At 43.5% G+C, this 25,827-nt stretch overlaps 1 protein-coding gene across 1 annotated transcript; it reads left to right on the top strand.

Moving 5' to 3' along the window:
• Positions 1 to 21,974: 21,974 nt before the first annotated feature.
• On the top strand, positions 21,975 to 25,497 carry EEF1A1 (eukaryotic translation elongation factor 1 alpha 1). Its single transcript, XM_043889846.1, has 8 exons — positions 21,975 to 22,122; positions 23,050 to 23,227; positions 23,494 to 23,673; positions 23,794 to 24,090; positions 24,172 to 24,322; positions 24,419 to 24,675; positions 24,759 to 24,993; positions 25,087 to 25,497. The coding sequence occupies exons 2-8, from the start codon at positions 23,084 to 23,086 to the stop codon at positions 25,209 to 25,211; spliced, it is 1,389 nt and encodes a 462-aa protein (XP_043745781.1). The 5' UTR covers positions 21,975 to 22,122; positions 23,050 to 23,083; the 3' UTR covers positions 25,212 to 25,497.
• Positions 25,498 to 25,827: the final 330 nt, after the last annotated feature.

Genomic DNA, 25,827 nt, shown 5'->3' with positions numbered 1-25,827 from the left:
CGCTGAAGCTCCAATACTTTGGCCACCTGATGCCAAGAACTGATTCATTGGAAAAGACACTGATAATGGAAAAGATTAAAGAAAAAAGGAGAAGGGGGCGGCAGAGAATGAGATGGTTAGTTAGTGTCACCAGCACAATGGACATGAATTTAGGCAAACTCCGGAAGATAGTGGAGGACCCTGAAGCCTGGTGTGCTGCAGTCTGTGGGGTTGCAAAGAGTCAGACATACCTTAGGGACTGAACAACAGCAGCAATCATTCACTGGAGCACTAGAGTTGTGGGGAGAGAGCAAATGAGCCAAGATGGCGTGTTCAGGCTCTCTCGCCCCATGTTTTGTAGATAATGACTATGTAACAGCTGAGATCATTTAGAGCACTGCGCATGTGCATCACCAGGTGCTTGCTTGGTGATGGGCTATTTTGTGCTGTAAGCATATATGAGCTCCACCTAAAACGCTGAGGGATTACTGCTGGGTCAGGGCTGTGTCCCTTGGGTCAGCCACGAGGGGAGAGAATATAGCGTGTTTGCTGCTACAGCTGCTATGCCAGCCAGGAGAGAATAAATGGGTCTGCATTTCCTGTGGCTCTTCAAGTGTCCTTTCAGTGTCTTAGCTCACACCTTGACTACCCTGGGTTCAGCAAACAGTGCACACAGTAAGATACAGAAAGACAAATGGCACTGTGAGCAGGATCAGCAATACGAGAATGTTCGGTGGGCTATTTTTTCTTTTTGGCTGAACCTTGAATGGTATGCAGGATCTTAGTTCCCCGACCAGGTATCGAACCCATGCCCCCTGCAGTGGAAGCGTAGAGTCTTGACCACTGGACCTCTGGGGAAGTCGCTAGGCTATGCTTTTAAGTTTTTCTAAACTGGAAAGAATCAGGATACAGATTACTATTGATTAGAGATTCTGGTCTCATGTACATTTTTTTCTCAGGTATAAATGTAGCAGCAGTGGGTGAGGTTCCAAATTTGTTTGCTTTTGGTTTATATTTTTACTGGGCAATTCAAGTTAAGTGATTCCTATCAGTGTAAAAACCCCATTTAAAACTTAATTTCCATGTCACATTGAAATCTCACCCACTAGCCTATTTTTAGCCTCTAATGTAAAAGAGTAACCCCAAATCAAAAGAAAGTCAAGGGCAGATGTGGTCTTAGTAGCTTTAAAAAGGGTGAGCCCTTTCTAAACTGATAACAACGATTAATGCAATTGTACCCACAGCCACTTACATGGTGAAATTGCCTCCAATTATTTTCCCATTTTTCTGCAGAATTTTCTGCTATTAGCATTGCTACTAAATTTTTTTATTTTTAAAATTTTTATTTTATTTTATTTTTGGCTGTGCTGGGTCTTCGTTGCCGTGCAGGCATTTTTCTAGTTGCGGTGAGCCAGTCACAGGGCAGGAGCTTCTCATTGTCGTGGCTTCTCTTGCTGCCAAGCATGGGTACGAGGGCACCTGGGCTCTGGTAGTTGTAGAACGTAGGCTCAGGAGTTGTGGTTCGGGGGCTCTAGAGTCCCGGCTCAATAATTGTTGCGCAGGAGCTTAGTTGCTCCAAGGCATAAGGAATCTTCCCTGACCAGAGATCAAATCCCTGTCTCCTGTACTGGCAGGCAGATTATTTACCTCTGTGCCACCAGCGAAGCCCAGTACTAGTTTAAAATATTTAAAAATTAAAAAAAAAACATTTAAAATATTTAAATGAGGCTTTTACACTTCTAAGAAAAACTCAGGCTTGAGATTGCTAAAATAATCCCCATGTACCTAAAAGTGAGCACTGCATTGGGTGCTAAAATTAATTTTTCTATTAGTGAGAAGGATGCAGCTTGCTGATTTTCAATCGTTAAGCTTTCTGCTCTCGGGTGAGCACAGCCCGGAGCCTCCAGGAGGCAGCCATGGCAGCAAGTCCTGCTCAGGGAGTCTTCCCCAGGGAAGACTTGGCTTCTCCCTCTGTGCTCAGAGCACAAGTATAGCCGAGTCTCAAAGGCAGACTGAAAAATTAACAGTCTCCAGAGTAATGAGGAAAATCATCAAGGCCGCTTGGCCTGGGGATTGAGAGCCTGGAGTGCCGGGCCCCAGTTTCGTTTGCCTTTGCGGATGTGCTAGGCTGTTGGCAGCTCTCTGGGACTTTTCTCCATTCTTGCTCGGAGGACAAAGCTGAGTGATACTGCAGAGGTTACAGATCATAATGAGAGCCTTCCCCAAATGCAAATCAGGGTACAGCTGTTTGGGCTTTCTCTACGGCCTTTTAATAACTAAGCAGCCTGGCTTCTTTGTGAGTATGCACTTTCTAAACTGTCTGATTTCTTCACCTCTGTATTATATGCTTCAGGGGAAAATGGAGATTTTGAAAAACTGTGACCGGCTCCAAAACGAAGGGACTGGCTCTCTCCTTGCCCTGTAGAGATGCTAAAAACAGCAGTGGAGTTACAAAGAGGAATCCCAACCCTCTGGGGAAGAGGCTATACATGAAGGCAGTGTGGTTTATACTCACATTGCAAGACCAGACAGGGGCTCTTTCATTCCAGCAAATGTCATCCAGCTGCTTCCGCAGCACAGAATTGACAGGTGGGGGGAGGAAGATAGGATCAGCAAGAGAAATGGGAAAATGGGGCTGTTCATGCTGATATAGGATAGAACCAGCACAACATTGTAAAGCTATTATCCTCCAATTAAAAATAAATAAATTTTTTTAAAAATTAAAGAAAAAAAAGCTGTTGTCAGAAAAAAGAAAAATGAGGCACAATGGGGAATAAAAAACACCAAGACAAAGTTTTAATTTTTCTTTGCTATTTTCAAAAACTACACCTAAAAGGTGAAGAAACACAAATATAAAGTAACAAGTCTAGAAAACATAGGCGGAACGCCCTTTGCCATAAATCACAGCAAGATCTTTCTTGATTCATCTCCTAGAGTAATTGAAATAAAAACAAACATAAATAAATGGGACTTAATTAACCTTAAAAGCTTTTGCACACCAAAGGAAACCATAAACAAAATGAAAGCACAACCTTCAGAATGGGAGAAAATATTTGCAAATGAAGCAACTGACAAGGGACTAAACCGCCAAAAAATATACAAACAGTCCATGCAGCTCAATATCAAGGAAAAAAAACAAAAACGGTCAGAAGACGTAAATAATCATTTCTCCGAAGAAGACATATAGATGGCCAAAAATCGTATGAAAACATGCTCAACTTCACTAATTATTAGAGAAATGAAAATAAAAACGACAATGAGGTATCACTTCACACCCATCAGAATGGCCATCATCAAAAAGTCTACAAACAATAAATGCTGGCGAGTATGTGGAAAAAAGGGAATCTTCTTACACTGTGAGTGGAAATGTAAATTGGTACCGCCACTATGGGAATAGTACTGAGGTTCCTTTAAGAAAACTAAAAATAGAGCTGCCATGTGATCCAGCAATCTCAATCCTTGCTTTTATCTGGAAAAAGCCATCACTCAAAAAGATACATGCACCCCAATGTTCCTTGTAGCACTGCTTACAATAAATAGGACATGGAAGCAATCTAAATGTCCATCAGCAGAGGAATGGATAAAGAAGATGTGGTACATATACGTTGCAGGAAAGGGGACCCCTTCCGAGGCCTGAGAGTAGGTGTTTGTCCAACACTCAGAAATGAATTGTCAGAGGAGACACACGTGCTGACAGAGCAGGAGACTTTATTGGGAAGGAGCTCCCAGGCAGAGAGCAGCAGCGTAAGGGGACCCAAGAGAACTGCTCTGCCTCGGGTTTTATGGTGATAGGTTAGTTTCCAGATTGTCTCTGGCCAATCATTCTGACTCAGGGTCCTTTCTGGGGGCTCTTGTGTCACTCAGCCAAGATGGATTCCAGCCAGAAGGATTCTAGGAGAATTGGCAGGTCATATGGACTGGCATCTCCTCTCTCCTTTTGACCTTTTTTTTTTTCCCCATGCTTGAATATACATAGAATTGTTTGAGGAGCTGTTTAAATGGGCAGCTTTCTAGGCCCTTCCCCAGAGATTTTGATTTAGTTGATATAAGGTTGGGCAGAATCCCCAAATTTGCATTGTTAGCCTGTGTCCTGGATAATTTTAATGCAAATCGTCATGGACCACACTTTGAGAAATACTGCTTGGCTTTAAAATTTAGCAGTACTTAAGTGTGAGGAAAAATATACTTTAGATAAATCGGGAAGAGTTTTAACATTTCTTGCTAAGTATCATGTTGTTGTTCAGTTGCTCAGTCATGTCCAACTCTTTGTGACTCCATGAACTGTAAGGATTCTCTGTCCCTTATTATCTCCTGCAGTTTGCTCAAACTCATGTCCATTGAGTCAATAATGGATATTGGCAAAAGGCTTTGGAATCTGTCAGATCTGGATCAAAACCTGCCTCTATTTTGTAGCTAGCTGTAGATCAGTAAAAAGTTAATCTTTATTTCCTCACAGGCCAACTGGAGATAAAAAACACTTATCGCAATTCTAGGCACTTTTGTGAAGATTAAATGATATAGCATTTGTAAAGCAGCTGGGATACAGTAAATAAATGCTCATTTCTACGTATCAAAGGTTTATCTGTTTGCAAACAGTTTATTGGGGAAAGTTAGATACTACCACAAAGACTATTTTTTTTTTTTTTTGGTTTGACTTTTTTTTTTCTTTTTTCTTTTTCTTTATTAGTTGGAGGCTAATTACTTCACATATAAAGACTATTTTTTAGTGGTTAAACTTTTATTTATTTTAGGTTGAAATATCCCTCAGGATATCTAGGATGGGCTTCCCTGATAGCTCAGTTGGTAAAAAATCTGCCCGCAATGCAGGAGACCCCGGTTCAGTCCCTGGGTTGGAGAAGGGAATGGCTTCCCACTCTAGTCTCCTGGCCTGGAGAATTCCATGGACTGTATAGTACATGGGACTGCAGAGTCGGACACGACTGAGTGACTTTCACTTTAACAGCAAAAGAGAAATCAGATGGAAGGGAATGCTTGGGTTTTGCATTTCAGACATTAGAATGTTTCTGTTATAATTTTTTTCCTTTTCTTATTATAATACCTCAGTTGTTTAAAAACATGAATAATGGATTTTCTTTTTCCACCCTGAGTGGTTTGTGGGACATTGGTTCCCTGACCAGGGATCTAACCTGGGCCTTTGTCAGTGAGAGTGCTGAGCCTTAACCACCAGACTGCCAAGGAATTCCCAATATAGTAATGGAATTTTTAAATGGCTTATATTTTGCAGGTCAATTTGAAAAAACAATTTTACTGCACTAACATTGTGAATGAAATTGAAACTACTGATTCAATTTGTTCCATGTGAGAACAAATATTGATTGTTAAGTTTACACATAAGGTAGTTAAGTTCTTGGGGTAACTTCTAGGGTTATTACTTCTAACAATAAAAGGCCAGTAGGATTTCATGGGGCTTACAAAAAGCTAAGAAGAAAAAGGGTTACAAAAAGGGAAGAAAAATAGTTAAGATGTCATTAAAAGACTTTCAAACTGTATTTTAGAATAATTTTAGATTTACAGAAGATTTGCAAAGTAGTGCAGAGAGTTCCCATATACTCTCATTTGTTGTTTAGTCACTAGCTTGTATCCAACTCTTTCATGACACCATGGAATGAGGACAGACAGGCTCCTCCGTCTACGGGATTTCCCAGTCAAGAATACTGAAGTGGGTTGCCCCTTCCTCCTCCAGGAGATCTTCTTGACCCAGGGAGGCAAATTCTTTACTGCTGAGCCACTGGGGAAACCCATGCTCTCATTTAGTAGAATATTTATTTTTAAAAATAACCTAAGTATTTTGTTATGCATGAATACTAATCACAACATCTGGTAACATAATCCTGAAGACTTGGCTGGCCACGCTAGGCTAGCTTCTTTTCCATCTCACTGTACCTCAGGACAAAGCTTTTCAGGGGATGGTACTGTTCTCTAAGCCCTTTATTATAAATTCTAGGAAATTTGGCTCCAAGTAACAGCCACACTGGTTGAATACCTTAGGGGAAGCTCAACCTTGACCTTTAGATGACAATGTTAATGATAACTAGCATGGCCTCAATTAAAGAAGCTAGCATGCTTTAAAAACAAAAAATCTATATAGAAGGCATTCTGGTTTCTTCCCATTCTTCCTTAAACAAATCTTTTGTCACATCTTCTAGAGACAGACTTAAATGATGTCTGCACATATGACAGGCATCATACCAAACCATTGTAACTCAGACTGGGACTTGAACCCAGCCAAAACCCACTTCTTCCAACTGGTATCACATACCTGGTTTCAGGACTAATGAAGCTCAGGTTCTTGATGTCTCATGGCAGAAAGAATTCAGTGAGAGACAAAGTGATAGGTAAGAAATGGTTTTATTTAGAGAGGAAACACACTCCAGAGAGTGTGGATTATCTCAGAAGGAGAGAGAACCCTTGAAAGATGGTGTGGTTGGCTTTTATGAAGGGACTTCCTGACTCAGACAGTAAAGAATCTGCCTGCAATGCAGGAGACCCAGGTTTGATCCCTGGGTCGGGAAGATTCCTTGGAGAAGGGAATGGCAACCCACTCCAGTACTCTTGCCTGGAGAATTCCATGGACAGAGGAGCCTGGTGGGACACGCCCGAGTTGGACACGACTGAATGATTAACACTTTCTACTTTCACTTTCATATCTTATATGGGCTGGGTAATTTCACAGGCTAATGAGTGGAAGGATTATTCCAAATATTTTGGGAAAGGGGTGGAGATTTCCAGGAATTGGGCCACTGCCCACTCTTTGGTCTTTGCTGGTCTTGGAACTCTTCTGGCGCCTGCGGGTGTGTTATTTAGCCTGCTGAATTGTTTAGTTCAGTTCAGTCCAGTCACTTAGTCATGTCCTACTCTTTGCGACCCCATGGACTGCAGCACTCCAGGCTGATGTGTTACAATGAGGATACACTGAGGCTTGAGGTCTAGTGGTAGTCGACTCATCTGCCATCTTGGACCCATTTGGTTCTAATGAGCTTATGTCGTGTCCTCAGGCTAGACCATTCTTCTTAAGGTTGTGCCCTGTCCCCTTCCCTCCTATCTCACTTTTAGTCATAAAACCGAGGTCCCATTTTCTTGCTGCTGATCAGTCAGGCACTGCTTGCTCTTAGCTCCCAGAGGCTGTCTGCGTCCTTTGTCACATGGCCCCTCTGTCTTCAAGTGCTCCTAATCCTTCTCATACTTCAGACCTCTCACTTCCTCTTTGGCCGCCAACCAGAGAAAACTCTCTAATTTTGAAGGACTCGTGATTAGGTCAAGCCCATCCGGATAGTCCATGTTAGGGTTGACAACTCCATGTATCGTAACCCAGTCATGATGAAACTGCTGAATGGTTTCAAACATGTCCATCCCTCTGGAAATAGAAAGTGGTTCTTTTTAGAGAAAAACCCTTTCAAAGATGACAAATATCTAGAGAGAACTGAACCTACATCTACCTGCCTGAAGAGGAAAAATATTTCCTCTTTCATTCTGTATGTGGTAAAATGTCCTTTCAAACATTTGCCCCCAATTTAACTTTTGACTGGTTTTTCAGGTCTTAAATCCTCCCCACAAGTATTTGTTAGTACAAGTGTGTCCTAATCAGTGTTGGAAGCTGTAAAGATGGACTCAGGGTCTTCCATGATACAACTTCAAACTGTGTATTCAGCTTGATTTTATTACATTTTAATTTTTTATCCATGCCATGCAGCTTGTGTGATCTTAGTTCCCTGACCAGGGATTGAACTTGGGCCACCGCAGTGGAAGTGGTCCAAGTCCTAATGACTGGACCGCCGGGGGATTCCCAGCTTTGTTTACAGCATTTCTCCAACTCAGTGCTATTGGCCTGTTGGGCTGGATAATCCTTTACTGTGGAGGCTGTCCTGAGGGAGCCCTCTAAGACAGGAACAGCCTCTCTAGGCTCTCCTCTACCTGCTCCATATACCAAGAACATCCCCAGGTCATGACAATAAAAAATGTCACCAGACATTGCTACCCATCCTCTGGTTGAGAACCAGTGTTCTAGAACCACTCAATCCCAGGATTACTCAACTTTCCTTAAACAAACCATGTCTTTTTTTTTTTTTTTTATTAGTTGGAGGCTAATTACTTCACAACATTTCAGTGCAAACCATGTCTTGAATTATTACTGTTTTCTCAGCCTCAAATGACCATAGAAATCCTTTACATCTTTTAAGACCCATATTCTCTGTGAGGAATTCTCTGAGAATTCCTCAGGTGCAGAGAATCCAATGGCAAACCATATATACCAGGTCCCTCCTTGCCTTCTTAAGACCTGTGGGATCTATGGGGTTTGTAGGGGAGGGGTGAGTTTGCCTTATAAACTAAGTCAATTGCGCCGAAGGAAGACAATACAGAAACTTTTGTATCAAAAAAATTTATGCAGCGACTTCCCTGGTAGTCCAGTGGCTAACACTCTGCTTCCTACGCAGGGTTCAATCCCTGGTCAGGGAACTACTAGACTCCTTATGAGGCAACTAAGAGTTTGCATGCTTAGTTGTGGCATGTGATCCCACGTGCTGCAATGAAGATCTGGTGCAGCAAAATAAATAAATAAATGACAACAAACATATATTTTTAAAAATGTTGTGCAAAGGAAACTGTCTTAGATTTGGGGGATAAGGAAGCAATAGAAAGGTGACTGAGCTGAGCTCTTAACCAAGTCAGATTTCACCACAAAGGAGGGGTTCACCCAGGTCCTGGTGGGAGCTGGGAACATTTCCAGACACTGTTGCCCTGAAGGAATTTACAATCGAGGAGTAAGAGGGCCACGTTAAGCGTGCTTTCATTGTGGCAAATGATATGCAAAAACAGGGAGAGGCCTAGAGGAGGGCATTCAATCCAGCCTGGGGATTCAGGAAGGACCTCAAGAGGCTTCGTCACTCCACCTCACAGGCTAGAAACTGATGCTTACACCCCTCACCCAAGACCACAGGGCTCAGGAGGAGAACAGACCTGATCAGCCCCAAACCTCTCCAGCCCAGAGCCCTGTTCCTTCTACTCTCCAGGCTCCTCCTTGCAGCCCCAGCACTCAGCTCATTTCTCTTGTTTAGCACTGACTTCATCCCAACAGACATTATATGGCAGCACTTCCCCTAATTAGAGGATACTATATGTAATTTTGCTTAATGACAGTTCCATCAGTTTTATATGTGCCAAAAGTAATTTGGAAAATTAACATCACTTTTAAAAAACAACATTATCTATGTGACTCTGTAAAAGACTGTCAGTTCCTTCTCAAGGACCCCTGAACAATAATGCTTAAAAAGTTTGCTTAGGGACTTCCCTGGTGGTCCAGTGGTTAAGACTCTGCCTGCCAGTGCAGGGGATATGGGTTTAATCCCTGATCCAGGAATCCCTGATCCACATACCTTGGAGCAGCTAAGCCTATGTATCACAACAAGAGAAGTCACTGCAATGAGAAGCCACAACTAGCAAGTAGCCCCAGCTCATTGTAACTAGTGACAGGTCGTGTGCAGCAATGAAGACCCAGCAGAGCCAAAAACAAAATAAATAAATAAAATGAAAAAAATTTTTTAAAGTTTGCCTATTTGTAAACTGAGGACAGCAATATCAACACTTAGAATAACAGTTAATTTTATTCAGTTAATAACAGTTAATATTCATAAAACACTTAGAAGAGTTCCAGTGTAGGTATGGGCTCAGTAAATGCTATAATGACTGAATGGGGGGAGGATTCATGGGTGGGTAGAAGAAACAGGCGCTTCCCTGGTGGCTCAGCTGGTAAACAATCCACCTGCAATGCAGGAGACCCTGATTCGATCCCTGGGTCAGGAAGATCCCCTGGAGGAGGAAATGGCTACCCACTCCAGTATTCTTGCCTGGAGAATTCCATGGACAGAGAGGCTACAGTCTATGCAGTCGCAAAGAGTCGGACACGACCACGCAAATAACACACACATTTGCTAAGCAGACATCAGGCAGCAATGTTTAGGGTCTCCCCCGAGGGCCTAGGTGAACCCCTAACTCCTAGAAAAATCAAACAAGAAAACATAGTACAAACTCAAAAAAGGAAAAGACCAGGGCTCGTTAGGAGGGCTACTGGAAAACACATGAATTTTGGAATGATTTTTAATGCCAAATGAAGATTTTTATGATTGATTCTCAAACTGAAGAGAGTGTACATGTGTCAGTGTGTGCATGCTAAGTTGCTTCTGACTCTGTGCTACGCTATGGACTGCAGCCCGCCTGTCTCTCCCTCTGCCCATGGGATTCTAAGGGCAAGAATACTGGAGTGGGTTGCTGTGCCCTCCTCCAGGGGATCTTCCCGACCCAGGGATGGAAACTGCGTCTCTTACATCCTCTGTATTGACAGGTAGGTTCCTTACCACTAGCGCCACATGGAACATGTGTCAGTATAAGAAATTTATTGGAGGAAAAGCAGACTGAAGTCCTAGATTCCCTCTCTATTACATTAATTCGATCATTCATTCAACAAATGTTTGTCGACCATCTACTATGTACTCCTGCAGACGGTGAAGGACAGGGAAGCCTGGCATGCTGCAGTCCATGGGGAAACAGAGTCCCACATGGCTGAGCGACTGAACAACAACGGCCATGTGCCAGGTACCAGATACCGTGGACAGAAAAAAGAAAGTCAGGCAAGTTTCCCGCTCTCATGGATTATACATTCCAGCAGACAAGATGAAACTGAAATATCAATAGTAGCCAATGCGTAAGACAATTACATGTTCTGATAGTGTCAAGAAGGAAAGGACGAAGGAGCCACAATGGAAAAGCACAGTGACAGGATCCCTCTGAGAACATAGCATCTGGAATGAGACCAGAGGGAGGAGCTGGAACCAGCCATGTTTCAACCCTGCCCTTGGCTCATCTTAACAACTCCTGTGGCCATAGAAAGCTTATGTGAGCAAAATGTTCCTGCACTGATTGTTTCATTTTATGACAGTTGATTAACACAAGATGCATTTTCTCCCCCAGCTTTCATAGAATCCTGTTTTCTAATTCCAACTGGGCGTTCTGAGAGTGCAGGGCCCCAGTTTCCATTCTATGGCGGCAATTTTCTATGTTCTCTGGCATTCCCGCCACATAATGGGTGTGCCCACATCTGAAGCGGGTCTCTGTAGGCAACTTTTGCTCCAGGTTAAGAATCCAGTAATAGGTTCCTCCCGCCGTCTGGCTCTCATCTACTTCCTTTATTGTTAAAGTTTAGTGTCGGAATAAATGTTTCTGAATTTAGGAAGGCTTTACCAGAGACTAATTTTGTAAAAAAAAAAATGCTATTTTTTTATTTGTTGTTCATTTAGAGATTTACTTAGGGGTGTATATGTATATATATTTTGTATATATAAATAAGCAAAAAATACCCCACTATATATATAGTGGGGTATTTTTTGCTTCCTTTGGATTATTACATTTTTTTTCCCATTTATTTCCTTAAAATACAATGAAAATTATGAATTTGTTGTAAGTACCAACAGGAAAGTAAAACTTTAGAAAGTCTCTTCTCATTAGTTAGTTGTAATGTTTTTAAGATTTATGAATTATGAAATAACTTTTGTCATCATTAATGATGATGACTACTGTCTGTTAGACTTTCACTGTGTGCCAGACTGCGTGCTAAGCATTTCGCATTACATTATTTCATTTAATCTATTAAGTATTACATTCTGTTGCAAGTGAAGGAACTGAAGCTCAATAAATAAAGCTCAGGGACTTGCCTAAGGACACAGAGTAAATGTTAGAGACAAGAGTATTCAGGGATTGTCGTTTTAGTCGCTAAGTTGTGTCCAACTCTTTTGTGACCCCATGGACTGTAGCCCGTCAGGCTCCTCTGTTCATGAGATTCCCCAGGCAAGAATACAGGAATGAGTTACCATTTCCTTCTCTAGAGGATCTTTCCAACCCAAGGATCAAACCTGTGTGTCCTGCATTGGCAGGCAGTTTCTTTACCACTGAGCCACAAGGGAAGCCTGATTAGTAAAATATGTCATTAAGTAAAGGTAATATTATAAATGGGATAATGCTTATATTAAACATTAATGAGCTGCTCAGAAAGAAACAATGGAATGACTAAAGTAGTATACATTAAATAACTGTTATAAGGAAATGATAATTCCACCAAACAGTATTTGCCAAGTCTGTTATAATCACTTAAAATAATTTTCTTTCCTGAACCACTCAGATTGTGGGATCTTAGTTCCCTGACCGGGGGTGGAACCCATGCTCCCTTGCACTGGGAGTATGGAGTCTTAACCAACAGACCGCCAGGGAAGTCCCATAAACTCTGCTTTTTATTAAAGTGGTTAGCCCATTAATTTTTTTTTTTTTTTTTTGGCCATGCCATGCGGCATGGAGGATCTTAGTTTTCTGACCAGGGATGGAACGTATGTCCCCTGCAATGGGGCAGAGGCCTAACCACTACACTGTCAGAGCATTCTCCCCATTAACATTTACTGTAATTATTGGGTTTAGGTCTACCATTTTACTATTTTCTTTGTTCCTTCGGCTTTTTGTTCCTCTTCTTCTTTTGGATTGTTTTGGACATTCTTTAGAAGTCCATTTTATCTAATGGCTTTTTAGCTGTATCGCCTTGCATTTGTTTTTACTGTTTGCCCTAAGGTTTACGGTACACACCCTTAACTAGAAACCTTAAAACTGGATTGGCCCATTCACCTTCCATACCTGTCCTTTAAGCTATAATCGTTTTTTGGTTGTTGTTGGATTGGGCTTTTTTTCTTTTTGTCTGTGCTGGGTGTTTGTTGCTGTGTGAGGGCTTTCTCTAGCTGTGATGAGCCGGGGCCACTCTCTAGTTAGGATGCTCAGGCTTCTCATTGTGGCCACTTCTCTGTGGCACACGGGCCCTAGAGCACTGGCTTCAGTACTTGTGGCCCAAGGGCTGAGTTGCTCTGCAGCTTGTGGGGTCTTCCCCAAGCAAGGATCCGACCTGTGTCCCCTGCATGGACAGGCAGATTCTTTTTTTGTTTTTAAATTTGTTTAACTTGTTTTCTTATTTATTTTTGGCTGTGCTGGGTCTTTGCTGCTACTCTCAGGCTTCCGCTAGTTGGGGCCAGTGGGGGCTACTCCCTAGATTGGGCTCCCGATTGCGGCGGCTTCTCTTACTGCGGAGCTTGGGCTCTATGGCATGATTAGGGTACATGGTTGCAGTGCATGGACTCAGTAGTTGTGGCACCTGGGCCTAGTTGTCCTAGGCATGTAGAATCTTCCTGAAACCCTTGTCCCCTACACTGGCAGGTGAATTCCTAACCACTGGACCACCAGGGAAGTCTTCCCTAAGAAGACTTACTGTCTTGAGCTTCACTGAACGGATTGACTCTTTCCTTCACCAGATTTGGGAAGTGTTCAGCCATTATTTTTCCATAACATACTGATTAATGTTGACCCTCTACCCCCAGTTTTTAAGCAGTTCTACCAATAGCATACACACACTTCCTACAACTAAAAAAATATATATATTTTTTAAATTTTGAGTCAATTAGTTAACAATGGCACAGGAATGCAACTCATTCTTTATTCATTCACTCATTCATTTAATTGGAGAAGGCAACGGCACCCCACTCCAGTACTCTTGCCTGGAAAATCCCATGGGCGGAGGAGCCTGGTAGGCTGCAGTCCATGGGGTTGCTATGAGTCGGACAGGACTTAGCGACTTCACTTTCACTTTTCACTTTCATGCATGGGAGAAGGAAATGGCAACCCACTCCAGTGTTCTTGCCTGGAGAATTCCAGGGACAGAGGAGCCTGGTGGGCTTCTGTCTATGGGGTCACACAGAGTCAGACATGACTGCAGCAACTTAGCAGCAGCATTCATTTAATACACAATTACTGGGCAGGAACTGTTTTAGGTGCTGAGGATAGGCTAATAAACACACAAAATTATATTAGTTAACACTTAGAAAATGTAACAAATATTAAAAATATACATTAAACGGGAATTCCCTGGAGGTGCAGTGGTTAGGACTCTATGCTTTCACTGCCAGAGGTCTGAGTCCAATCCTTGGTTGATCCCACAAGTTGTGCAGTGTGGCAAACAAACAAAATAAATTAACTTATTTAATTATCATAACAACTCAGTAACATTTGTATCCCTATTTTACAGATGAAGAAACAGAACTTAAAGAGATTAAGTAATGTTGTCAAAGGTCACATATCAGAGCTGACCTTTGAACCTAACTAGTCTAGCTCTAGGATGTGCACTTTAAAATCCTCGCTGACTGAAAAATAAATAAAATCACCAACTCCCAAAGCTTGCTCAAACTCATGTCCTTTGGGTCGGTGATGCCATCCAACCATCTTATCCTCTGTCGTCCCCTTCTCCTCCTGCCTTCACTCCTTCCCAGCATCAGGGTCTTTTCCAATGAGTCAGTTCTTCGCATCAGGTGGCCAAAGTATTGAAGCTTCAGCTTCAGCATCAGTCCTTCCAATGAATTTTCAGGACTGATTTCCTTTAGGGTGGACTGGTTGGATCTCCTTGCAGTCCAAGGGACTAGTGGTAAAGTCCAGGTGGCGCTGATGGTAAAGAATCTGCCTGCCAAAGCAGGAGATGCAAGAGATGCTGGTTTGATCCTTGACTTGGGAAGACCCCTGGGAGTAGGAAATGGCAGACCACTCCAGTATTCTTGCCTGGAAAATTCCATGGACAGAGGAGCCTGGTGGGCTACAGTCCATGGAGTCACAAAGAGTCAGACATGACTGAGGGCATGCCCATGTGCACACACACACACACATTCACATGGTGGTTTTTAGATTCTTTTTTCATTTTGAGTGACTGTCTTCTAAAACAAAAAAGATGATCTAATAGCTTACCATAGTGGTTCCCCAGATACTGAGACTTGGTTTTCCCTTTTCATTAATGACTGTGTCATGCTGTTTCCCAAGCAATCATTAAGTGTAAGATGGTTGAGTGTTTTTTAAAAATAAGTTTCTAAGGGAACCTGAGTTCAATCCCTGGTCAGGGAACTAGATCCCACATGCCACAACTGAGAGCTCACATGCCACAACTAAAGATTCTATACGCTGCAACTGAAAAAGAAAAAAAAAAAAAAGATCCCAAGTGCCACAGCTAAGACCTGGTGCAGCCCAATAAATAAATAAATATATTTTTAAAAGGTCTCTAAAGTTCTTTTGCAACAAGTACAGCTTGCTGGTAGATATACGGGACGCAAACAGTACTGGAAAAACAGAGGCGATGACATAGCAGCAATTTAAAAAAAAAACTATGTTAAAATAATTTTTTGAAAAAGATACAGGGCATTTAATCTTGGAAAATACAAGGATGTGAAAGGACTTCAGAATTAAGGGTGACTGTTTAAGCTGCTTTTGATTTTTAAAGATCCTAGTTTTAAAAAACTTTAACATTTATAACTTTACAATATTGAATACATAGCATCGTCAAGATTCTGAAAATGAATCTGCTAGGGAAATTAATAAGCAAATCTAAACTGCCGGATGTTAAATACAGAGGGCAAGGCAAGGTCACTGTGGCATCTTCTTCGTAAAGAAACTTCACTCTATGACAAGATTCCAGCTAACAAGGACTCTCAAATAACAACAAAAAAGAATAACAAGCAACAGTTAAGATTTATTGGATGTTTACCAGGTTCCAGGCATTGGGTTAAGTTCTTTACATTGATTGTCTTTAATCTTGCCACAATCCTCCAGGGTAGATATTATTTATTATTATCTGCACTTTACAGATATGAAAACCGAGACTTAGGTTAAATCACTTGCTTAACATCCCATCACCAGCTATGGTGAACCCAACAGGGATTTGAGAGAAGGCTTTCTGACTGCAGATCTGTCTCACTTTGAAAGCACTAGATAATACACACATCAGGTGAAAAAACAAAGAAAAGGAAAAAAGAAAAATTCCTGTCAATTATTGTTCTAACTTGGTGCAAAAAACCACGCTCAGCACTTGAGATTCTTACCTTGTTCTTACAGCAGCCTTACAGGGTAAGTACTACCATCTTCTTTTGATAGAGGAGGGATCTGAAGTTTAAAGAGGCCAATAAACTTGCTCAGAGCCACATATTCAGCAAGTGATGGATCCAAGGCTTGGTCCCAGGTCCATTTGTCTCCGAAGCCCTGGTTTCTTTGGGGGACTCAGTGAATACCCCCAGGTAGCTCTTGCTCTCTGTTCCTATCTGTGAAGGCGCAAACTCTCCTTCTCACCGTTTCTAGGGCAATCATCCAAAACACCCACCCTCCATGGCCTCCTTCCACTGACCAGCTCCCACAGTTCCCACCCAACCAGGTGAGATCCTCTCTACTCTGAGCAGATCTCCTGTCTGCTGTCCTCATCCACTGTCCTCATCCCAATCTGGGTCCCTCCTGACTGCTCAAAAGCACCCCAGGCTTACCTGGTTCTAGCACTCATGTCCCACTGGAGTCACCTGCATACTGTTCGTTTCCTCTCCCTACCTCTCTGGACTTCTGCCACGCATACCACGCAGCAGTGATTGTTTCTGTGTCTTGCTAAGCATCTGGCACACAGAGGTGGTTGTTCGTGACTGTACTCGTCTTGTGGGATCTTAGTTCCCCAACTAGGGATCAAACCTGGGACAGAGTCCTAACCCTGGGGTCACCTGGGAATTCCCTCAACTAATGTTTGATGGCTGGATAAATAAACAGTGACCTCTGAAGTCCTATTCAGTTACTGTATTGTACTGAAGGCCATAAGTTGAAAGTTGCTGCCATTTGTGAAAATCACACACACACACATACATACACAGTCACATTGTCACATATATTGGTGAACTGACAGTTCTAATATTTACAAGGGATGGATTAAAGTACTCATTATTGGAATGAATAATGACAATTGGCAGAGAAATTTCTCTGTGTCTTGAACAGATTTTTCTTTCTTGTTTTTTGAAAGTGCTAACAAATTCTTTTCTAATTATAAGAGCACTAATGCTTGTAAAAATGGTCTGCATCTTCAGTTATATTATCTCAGTTCTGTAAAATACATGTCATAAGATACTGTACAGTAGGATAATGAGTTAAAGGGTGACTTTTGCCCCAAGATTACATAGCTAATAAATAAAATTGCTTGGGGACTTCCTTGGTGGTCCAGTGGCTAGACTGAGCTTCTCATGCAGGGTACCTGGGATTAATCCCTGGTCAGGGAACTAGACCCCCGTGCTGCAACTGAAGATCCTGCATGCTGCAACTAAGACCCAGCACAACCAAATAAATAAATAAAAAGAAATAATTGTAAAAATAAATTGCTGTGAACAGACTCCAGCTCTTCTTTTAATCCAGTGTTCGTTCCATGTTATCTATGTATGTTAAGTCGATTTAGTCATGTTCAACTCTGGGCAACCCTATGGACTGTAGTCCACCATGCTCTTCTGTCTATGGGATTCTCCAGGCAAGAGTACTGAAGTGCATTTTCATACCCTCCTGCAGGGGATCTTCCCAACCCAGGGATCGAACCTGCGTCTCTTGTGTCTCCTGCATTGGCAGGCAGGTTCTTTACCGATAGCAGCATCTGGGAAGCCCAATGTTATCTATGAAGACATAGATACTGTAGATAGACACAGATATTGTGGAGTCACAATAAGCAGTTAGGGAAGATTATTTATCCTTTCCTTCATACCAAAGGAGAAAGCATATAACCTGGTAGGCACTGGATTTGAAATAATGAGAGCAGTAGCAGAAATATTTTTAGTTTCCTTAATTTTCCTGGCATATTCTTTATACTTTCGCTAAACTGCTAAAAAAAAAAAAAAAGATGAGTAACATTTCACTGTATAACTTCTGTACAATTTTTTACTATGTACCTATTTCAACATGTTTACAAATAAAAGGATAGCAATGAGTTTATCTTCTCTACTGAATTACATTAGCATCACAAGGTATACCAACTGAGGGCAGGTGTTCTCCAAAATACCTATAGAAACACGGTCTTTACTAGATAATTGAATGCCCCCGGTGGTATCTTTTCATGTCGTTGAATATTAGAAGAATAGAATTGTGAAGTAGGGGCTCAGTAAGAGTAATGAGCAGACCCATGTAACACACGAACTGAGAAGTCAAGACTGCTGGGTATCACAGATCTGTAAGCAGCAGACAGAGGTCTCCTTGATCCAAAACCTCTGCAATTTTCATTAGACTGTGCTGCCTAGACCTACTGGTAAAAGTCTCTGGTCAGATTTTTTTTGGTTTCAATGCTGCTCTGCTGGACACAATGTCCTCACAGAAAAGATCTCCAATATTTATAAAGTGTAAAAAGCAAGGTGATCTATTTTATTTTGCTACTTTCGCAGAAATAAAGCGAAACTTGAAAAAAGAACTTATGTCTGCATTTGCCTATTACCCACATACTCTCAGTTGCCCACAGGCTCTCCATCTGTAAAGTGCGTGTGCTGGGATTACATTAAATATTGCAAATATTAGAACAGTGCCTGACATTCTGAAGTACCGTTTTACTTTGGTTCTCAGTTCAAATTCCCTGGCATAATCATTTTCTAAACTACCCTTTTAAAAATAATTTTCAATTGGCAGAGGCAAGATAAAAATGTGGCAAGCCACAGCAAAAACGTAATTACTTAAAGCTGCTCTAAATTTGGCCCCAAACAGAGTGATTAGCCAATACCGAAAGACGCTTGGTGAATCACAATTACTGTAAAGATATCCCAAAGAAATTGTTCACTATTTTACTGAAGACATTTATTTGGTTATTACCAAGATCTTTTTTTCCCCCCACTAAAAGGGGTCGCAAAGATGTTGACGACAATGTATTTTAACAGCTTGCTACTTTGAAGGGTATAAGCAACTTGAAGGAAAATCTCAAGCAAAATAACGACCTTATATTGCGACCCCCAAAACAAATTTATAAGTCTCGACAACGTTACTGTTACCGCTTGAGTATCTAAGTTAGAGGCACACCGTGACTGCTGTAACGCGGTGGGAAAAGATGTGCTAGGATTACGTGCAAAACAGGGGGTCCAAGGAAAAGGGCGGACGCGCGAGGGTAACGAAATCCATCCCCCGCCCAGGCCACGCGGGGTTTTCGGCCTCCTCCCAGGCGCTTCCTTCCGCCGTCCGCGTCCAGATAGTGACCTCAAGCAGGGGGCGGGGCCGGGGCGGGGCCGCCGCGGCGCTGAGTGAGCCGATTCCGCGGCCGCCGCCCGCCCGGCCTGCCCACAGGTGTCGGAGCGCACGCGAGGCGCGGGCTCGCCTTCCCGTGCACGCCGGCGCGCCCTGAGCCGCGCGGGGCTGCTCTGCGACGCGCTTCCCCTCCGCCCTCCGCGTCCGCCCGGAGCACGGACCTGGGCTCTGCTCCGAGCAGCGGCTTGGGGCCGCCGTCTAACCCTAGCTCGCTCTATGGCTCGAGATCTCTCCAGTTCTCTAAAGTCTCGGCCATTAGCGCAGCAGGACTGAGAACACCCCGTGGGTGGTGCTCTGTAGGTTACTTACGTGATCAATCAAGGACTGTTGTAAACTTTTGCAGTTCCCTAGGAACTATTTTGAAGAAGGATTCTCTGGAAGGTATTTATAAAGTGTATACACGGATCCGCAGGCTCAGGCCTTGGGGACAACTTTCAATTAATTGTGCCTATTTTACAGAGGTCACGTGCCTCACTTTTATTTCTTCTAAACTGAAATTATATTGGATGTTTTCCTCTTACCAATATCTGTTTTCATTTTGACTTTTCTTTCTTCGATTAGCTACTAACTACAATTCCGGATTTCATGTAAAACTTTGAAATATTCAACTTTTGGTGTCTTGAGTCTTTGCTTCCTTCCCTCCTGTCACCAAATAACCGGTTCTTTAAGTTTTCAAAATGTTGTCAGTCCTCTTAGTATGGCCTCCAATAATGTACACACCTAAACCATCTGAGGAGTATGGAAAGAAAGCCTGGCAAAGAAGCATGTAAAATAATAAATCTAATGTGGCAGCCTAATCTTAATATGAAATAACACTGTACTGTTAATATCACTGTGATACACAAATATAACTGTGGGAATCTAGTTCCAAGAGATTAGCCATTAATAATATTTCCAAGTTAATAAGAGCAGAGGTATTTGCATTGTTCTATTGCTAGTGATTTATTTTCACTTGTACTTCTTACATCTTTATTACAAACATGAACTATCAAGATAATTTCATTCCACACACATATGACTGGGTAAGGGCACTAGGAAAACGCACTATGAAGAAAGAATTTGTGGAAGAAGAAAAGCTAGAAATATAGACATTATAGAAAAGACTTGTGCCCAGAAACAGATGTTACACGTATTTCTAGAGAAACTTCATATGGCTTAGTTTCTTTCATGAAAACTATCTCAATGTTAAAACAAGCCTACAGACTCCTAATGAAGAAAGAAAAACTTGATTTTTAGAAATGTATGGCTACAGAGAATTGTAAAACAAGACGTAGGAAGGCTGTAACAAAAGACTTTCTTTTAAAAAGAAAAAAAAAAGGCATTTGGATTCTGAGAAGTGACTGAAAGCTAGGACTGGAAGAACTATATTTTAGAATGAAATTGAAAGAAAACACCATGGAAATTTGCCTTTTATCTGCTTCCCACTGTTTTATATATGTTTTCCTCTTCTAATTTGATTATGGGTTCCTCTCCTAAAGGGGGTGCTTCTTTTGCGCGTGCCACAGAGCTTCACTTTGCCCTGGACACATAGTAGGTTCTCAAATATGTGTTAACAGATTGGCTCAAAAAGTTGTCCAGATGTGTTACATGTGGAAGAAGAGACAAAATGTGTTAGTCACTCTGCCGTGTCTGACTCCGCGATCCCATGGACTGCAGCCCGCCAGGCTCCTCTGTCCATGAAATTCTCCAGGCAAGAATACTGGAGTGGGTTGCCAGTATTTCCTTCTCCAAGAAAATGATCTAGTAATTAAGCTCATTAAAGATAAAGCTTTTTCTGCAGGAGTGTTTCTGAGAGTCTGCCCTTATTGCCAAACTAAAAAGGCCTCATCCAGTCTCACCTTAGATTTATGCCTAAAATGTAGTTACAAGCAACAGAGTGACGGAAAATGAGGCTATTTACTTACACGGGATAGGCCATTTTTGGGAAGCAGTGATTTCACAGCAGTGTCGGAGACTGTAAACTGCGTGGATAAGCTTGCTGATGCTGTAGATCTTAGTCTCTACATGAGATCATGTGGAAAGGCTGAATGTGAGAAATTCTTTTTAGGTTTTCCATGCTTGCAATCAAACGAGTGTACACTGGAAAATGTACCAGGAGACCAGACACAGACTCAGGATTTCGTTAACGTAATAACACTAGAGTTAGAAGTAACGTAAACTGCAGGATTTAAGTCTATTCTAAACTGAAAAACTGGACATCTGGAGTACCACATGGCGTGACTGTGTGGTATGAACTTTGAATAAAAGCTTGAATGGCGAAAGCCAAGAGGCTGCCCCTGGAGCATATTCGTCCAGCTGCTGGCCTCCGAACCGAACCACTCGTGGATTCTCCGGCCCTGTCGGCTCTCCGCCCGGATCCCCGGGCCTTAGACTTCTCTCCAGCCGGAAGGGGCACGGAGGGCAGGAGCCGGTGAAGCACCAGCCCCGGTACAGCAGGCGGCTCGAGGAGTTGGCCCGGAACCCGCGAGACGGCAAGGCTGGGGACGGGAGATGGACTGCGGGGTAAAGGGACACCCCAACCTCGGTCTCTGCAGTTAAACTGGGAATGGTATAGAGGGAAGCTTCTGGACGTCCCCACCCGGCAGCCTCCACGCCGCCCCACCCCCCAGCTGTGCAGCGAGTAATTCATACAAAAGGAGGACTCGCCTCTGCCCGGGGGAAGCCCAGGGACCGTCGATAAACTCCCACTACCCTGGAACCGAGGGAGCGCTCGTTCCCGCCCCCCACCCACCCGCTCTCGTCCTCCTCTGGATCGAGAGGAGCATGCGCGGGCCGCCCAGCGCTCGTCAGTGGGCTGAGCGTACATCCCCCACGGTCCCCGAGACGTGGGGGGAGGGGACGGAGATTGAACTGGTGCCTGGTGGAGGCGGCGCGGGGTAAACTGGGAAAGTGGTGTCGTGTGCTGGCTCCGCCCCTTTCCCCGAGGGTGGGGGCGAACCGTATATAAGTGCCGTAGTCCCCGTGAACGTTCTTTTTCGCAACGGGTTTGCCGCCAGGACACAGGTGAGTGCCGGGTGTGGCTTCGGTGGGCCCGGCCTCCGCCGCCGGCCGCGGCCTTCGCGTGCGTGTGTCTCCCACCGCGCCCGTGGGCATCTTCACCATGTTCTTGTCCCGAATTTCGGGGTGTGAGCGGGGGAGGGGTGTGGGGAGTTAGAGGCCTTGCGCTTTTCTCACAGCCCCTTCGCCTCGTGCTTGGGTTGAGGCCTGGGATGTGGCACCGTGGTCGCTGCTGCGTGTGGATGCCCCCTCGCTTTGCCGCCCGGTTCCCCCCCTGTCCGCTGCCACACACTAACTATTGAAGAACTCCACATAGCCGCGGGTTTTTAGGCCCGGGCACTTCACCCGAGGCCGGCCGGGGGCTGATAGGATGGGCTTCTCGGCGCTTCTCGGATTCCGTGGTCGGGGGGAGCCGCGAGGCGCGGAGGGCGCGGGCCTGCCTTCTCGGCGCACATGCCAGCGCGGCCTCGCTGGGCCGAGGCGGGGCGGGAGCCGTGGCGGCCGGGCGAGCTGAGAGCGCCGCCCCGCCCGGCACCAGTTGCGTGCGCGGAAAGATGGCCGCTCCCCGGCCCCGTTGCACGGCTTCAAAATGGAGGACGCGGCGGCCCGGGCGGGGAGCGGCCGGTGAGTCACCCGCACAAAGGCCCCGGGCCCGTCCCTGCCTGGCGCCGCTTCCATGGGACCCCCACCCCCCCACCCCAAGCGGCGGACAGGGTGCTGTCCTGGCTGCTCGACGCCTCGCGGTTCCAGAGCGACACATGGGGTGGGGGAGGGGGTTCTGGACGGTGGAGCTTATGGGTGGAGACTTGAGTTGGGCCAGCTTGGCGCTGGTTGTAATGCTCCTTGGAATTTGCCCTTGGAGTTTGGATCGTAGCTTTTTCTTTAGCTTCCGGACAGTGGTTTAAAGTGTTTCCCACCCCCTTTCCAATTTAGGTGTCGTGAAAACCACCGTTAAACCTAAGCCAAAATGGGAAAAGAGAAGACCCACATCAACATCGTTGTCATTGGGCACGTAGATTCAGGGAAGTCTACCACGACTGGCCATCTGATCTACAAATGTGGCGGGATCGACAAGAGAACAATTGAGAAGTTCGAGAAAGAGGCTGCCGAGGTAGGCAAACTTAACGATGAGAATATTGGCTGAGCAAGTGCATTGAGTGGTAATTTTCCGAAAACTAGCCACTAGTCTAGACTTTACTAGTTAAAAGGTAAATTGCAAAGTTTGCTGATAAGTCAGTTAACTTTTGAGAATAAAGTAAATGCACTTAAGTGTAACAGTTGTGAGTGAAATCGAGCATTTTTTCCAAGTTTGGGAAAATTTCATGCTGGAGTTAGATAATGTTTTAGTTACCAAGTAATCGTCCTTAATCTTTGTAGATGGGAAAGGGCTCCTTCAAATATGCCTGGGTCTTGGACAAACTGAAAGCTGAACGTGAGCGTGGTATCACCATTGATATCTCCCTGTGGAAATTTGAGACCAGCAAGTACTATGTTACTATCATTGATGCCCCAGGACACAGAGACTTCATCAAAAACATGATTACAGGCACATCCCAGGTTTGTGAGACTTAAAAACTACTGAAAATAACTCTTCGGGTCTGTTTTTACACTGGCAAAACCATGGATCCTTTTGAAGAACTTACGTTTAACAGGATGTGCACTTGTTTTTTTTCAAAGGCTGACTGTGCTGTCCTGATTGTTGCTGCTGGTGTTGGTGAATTTGAAGCCGGTATCTCCAAGAATGGGCAGACCCGTGAGCATGCCCTTCTGGCTTACACTCTGGGTGTGAAACAACTAATTGTTGGAGTTAACAAAATGGATTCCACTGAGCCACCCTACAGCCAGAAGAGATACGAGGAAATTGTTAAGGAAGTCAGCACCTATATTAAGAAAATTGGCTACAACCCCGACACAGTAGCATTTGTGCCAATTTCTGGCTGGAATGGTGACAACATGCTGGAGCCAAGTGCTAACGTAAGTGATTTTCAAAGTTTTTAATACTTAAGTACTGTAAGGGGGTTTAGTTTGATGGTAACACAGCATTTCTTGTTTTAGATGCCATGGTTCAAGGGATGGAAAGTCACCCGTAAGGACGGCAACGCCAGTGGAACCACCCTGCTTGAAGCTCTGGATTGCATCCTGCCACCAACTCGCCCAACTGACAAACCCTTGCGTTTGCCTCTCCAGGATGTCTACAAAATTGGTGGTAAGTAGAATAAAACCATTAAATTTGTCTGGGTTGGTATAATATCTTCTGTCTGCTCTTGAGGCATTTATTAAGTGCTGTAAATGTTTACTTTAGGTATTGGTACTGTCCCTGTGGGTCGTGTGGAGACTGGTGTTCTCAAACCTGGCATGGTGGTCACCTTTGCTCCAGTCAATGTAACAACTGAAGTGAAGTCTGTAGAAATGCACCATGAAGCATTGAGTGAAGCCCTTCCTGGAGACAATGTGGGCTTCAATGTCAAGAACGTGTCTGTCAAAGATGTCCGTCGTGGCAATGTGGCTGGTGACAGCAAAAATGATCCACCCATGGAAGCTGCTGGCTTCACAGCTCAGGTAACATTTAGAGAGAGGTTTTCATTTACTGCTATAACTTTAAGGGTCTTTGAGACTGTACTAAATGCAAGTCTTTTTTGCAGGTGATTATTTTGAACCATCCAGGCCAAATCAGTGCTGGATATGCACCTGTGCTGGATTGTCACACAGCTCACATCGCTTGCAAGTTTGCTGAGCTGAAGGAGAAGATTGATCGTCGTTCTGGGAAAAAGCTGGAAGATGGCCCTAAATTCTTGAAATCTGGTGACGCTGCCATTGTTGATATGGTTCCTGGCAAGCCCATGTGCGTCGAGAGCTTCTCTGATTATCCTCCCCTGGGTAAGGATGTTTTTCTGCTGTAATTAAAAACTTAATTTTAGAAGTAAAGGTTTGGAAAATGTCTTATGGTAATACAATGTTTGTTTTCCATAGGCCGTTTTGCTGTGCGTGACATGAGACAGACAGTCGCTGTGGGTGTCATCAAGGCAGTGGACAAGAAGGCAGCTGGAGCTGGCAAGGTCACCAAGTCTGCCCAGAAAGCTCAGAAGGCTAAATGAATATTATCCCCAACACCTGCCACCCCAGTCTTAATCAGTGGTGGAAGAACGGTCTCAGAACTGTTTGTCTCAATTGGCCATTTAAGTTTGATAGTAAAAGACTGGTTAATGATAACAATGCATCGTAAAACCTTCAGAAGGAAAGGAGAATGTTTTTGTGGACCATATGTTTTGTGTGTGGCAGTTTAAGTTATTAGTTTTTAAAATCAGTACTTTTTAATGAAAACAACTTGACCAAAAATCTGTCACAGAATTTGAGACCCATTAAAAAAAGTTTAATGAGAAACCTGTGTCTTCTTTTGGTCAACACTGTAACTCCCTATAGTACTACTTTGGTAAGAGTTGCTCATAAGCTATTTCTGGTAAAACAATTTTCAAATTATGCGTTTGTATTTCTAGGGTGGAGCTTCAGGTTTGTTAACCTTGTGTTGAGAGAACTCATCTGTTTTAATAACATCTTAAGCATTGGTGCAACACTTTCTAGATTAGGACAGATGAGCAAAGTAACTTTTATATGTAAGCTAGTTTGTAAGGTCAGATTCTATAGTATAAAAGCTCCTGTTGCATATAAAATTTTATGGTTACATAAATAAGTAAATATGTCAGTTTCCCAGTT

The sequence above is a fragment of the Cervus elaphus genome, chromosome 28 (genome assembly GCF_910594005.1).
Source record: "Cervus elaphus chromosome 28, mCerEla1.1, whole genome shotgun sequence".
Lineage (NCBI taxonomy): Eukaryota > Metazoa > Chordata > Mammalia > Artiodactyla > Cervidae > Cervus > Cervus elaphus.
The sequence above is the reverse complement of the archived record's forward strand: the minus strand, read 5'-3'. Positions and strand labels throughout refer to the sequence as shown.

Coding starts and splice junctions, on each gene's coding strand:
- EEF1A1 (XM_043889846.1), top strand. CDS start 23,084: ATGGGAAAAGAGAAGACCCACATCAACATCGTTGTCATTGGGCACGTA. Junction 24,091..24,171: donor TGCTGGAGCCAAGTGCTAAC/GTAAGTGATTTT, acceptor TTCTTGTTTTAG/ATGCCATGGTTCAAGGGATG. Junction 24,994..25,086: donor CTCTGATTATCCTCCCCTGG/GTAAGGATGTTT, acceptor TGTTTTCCATAG/GCCGTTTTGCTGTGCGTGAC.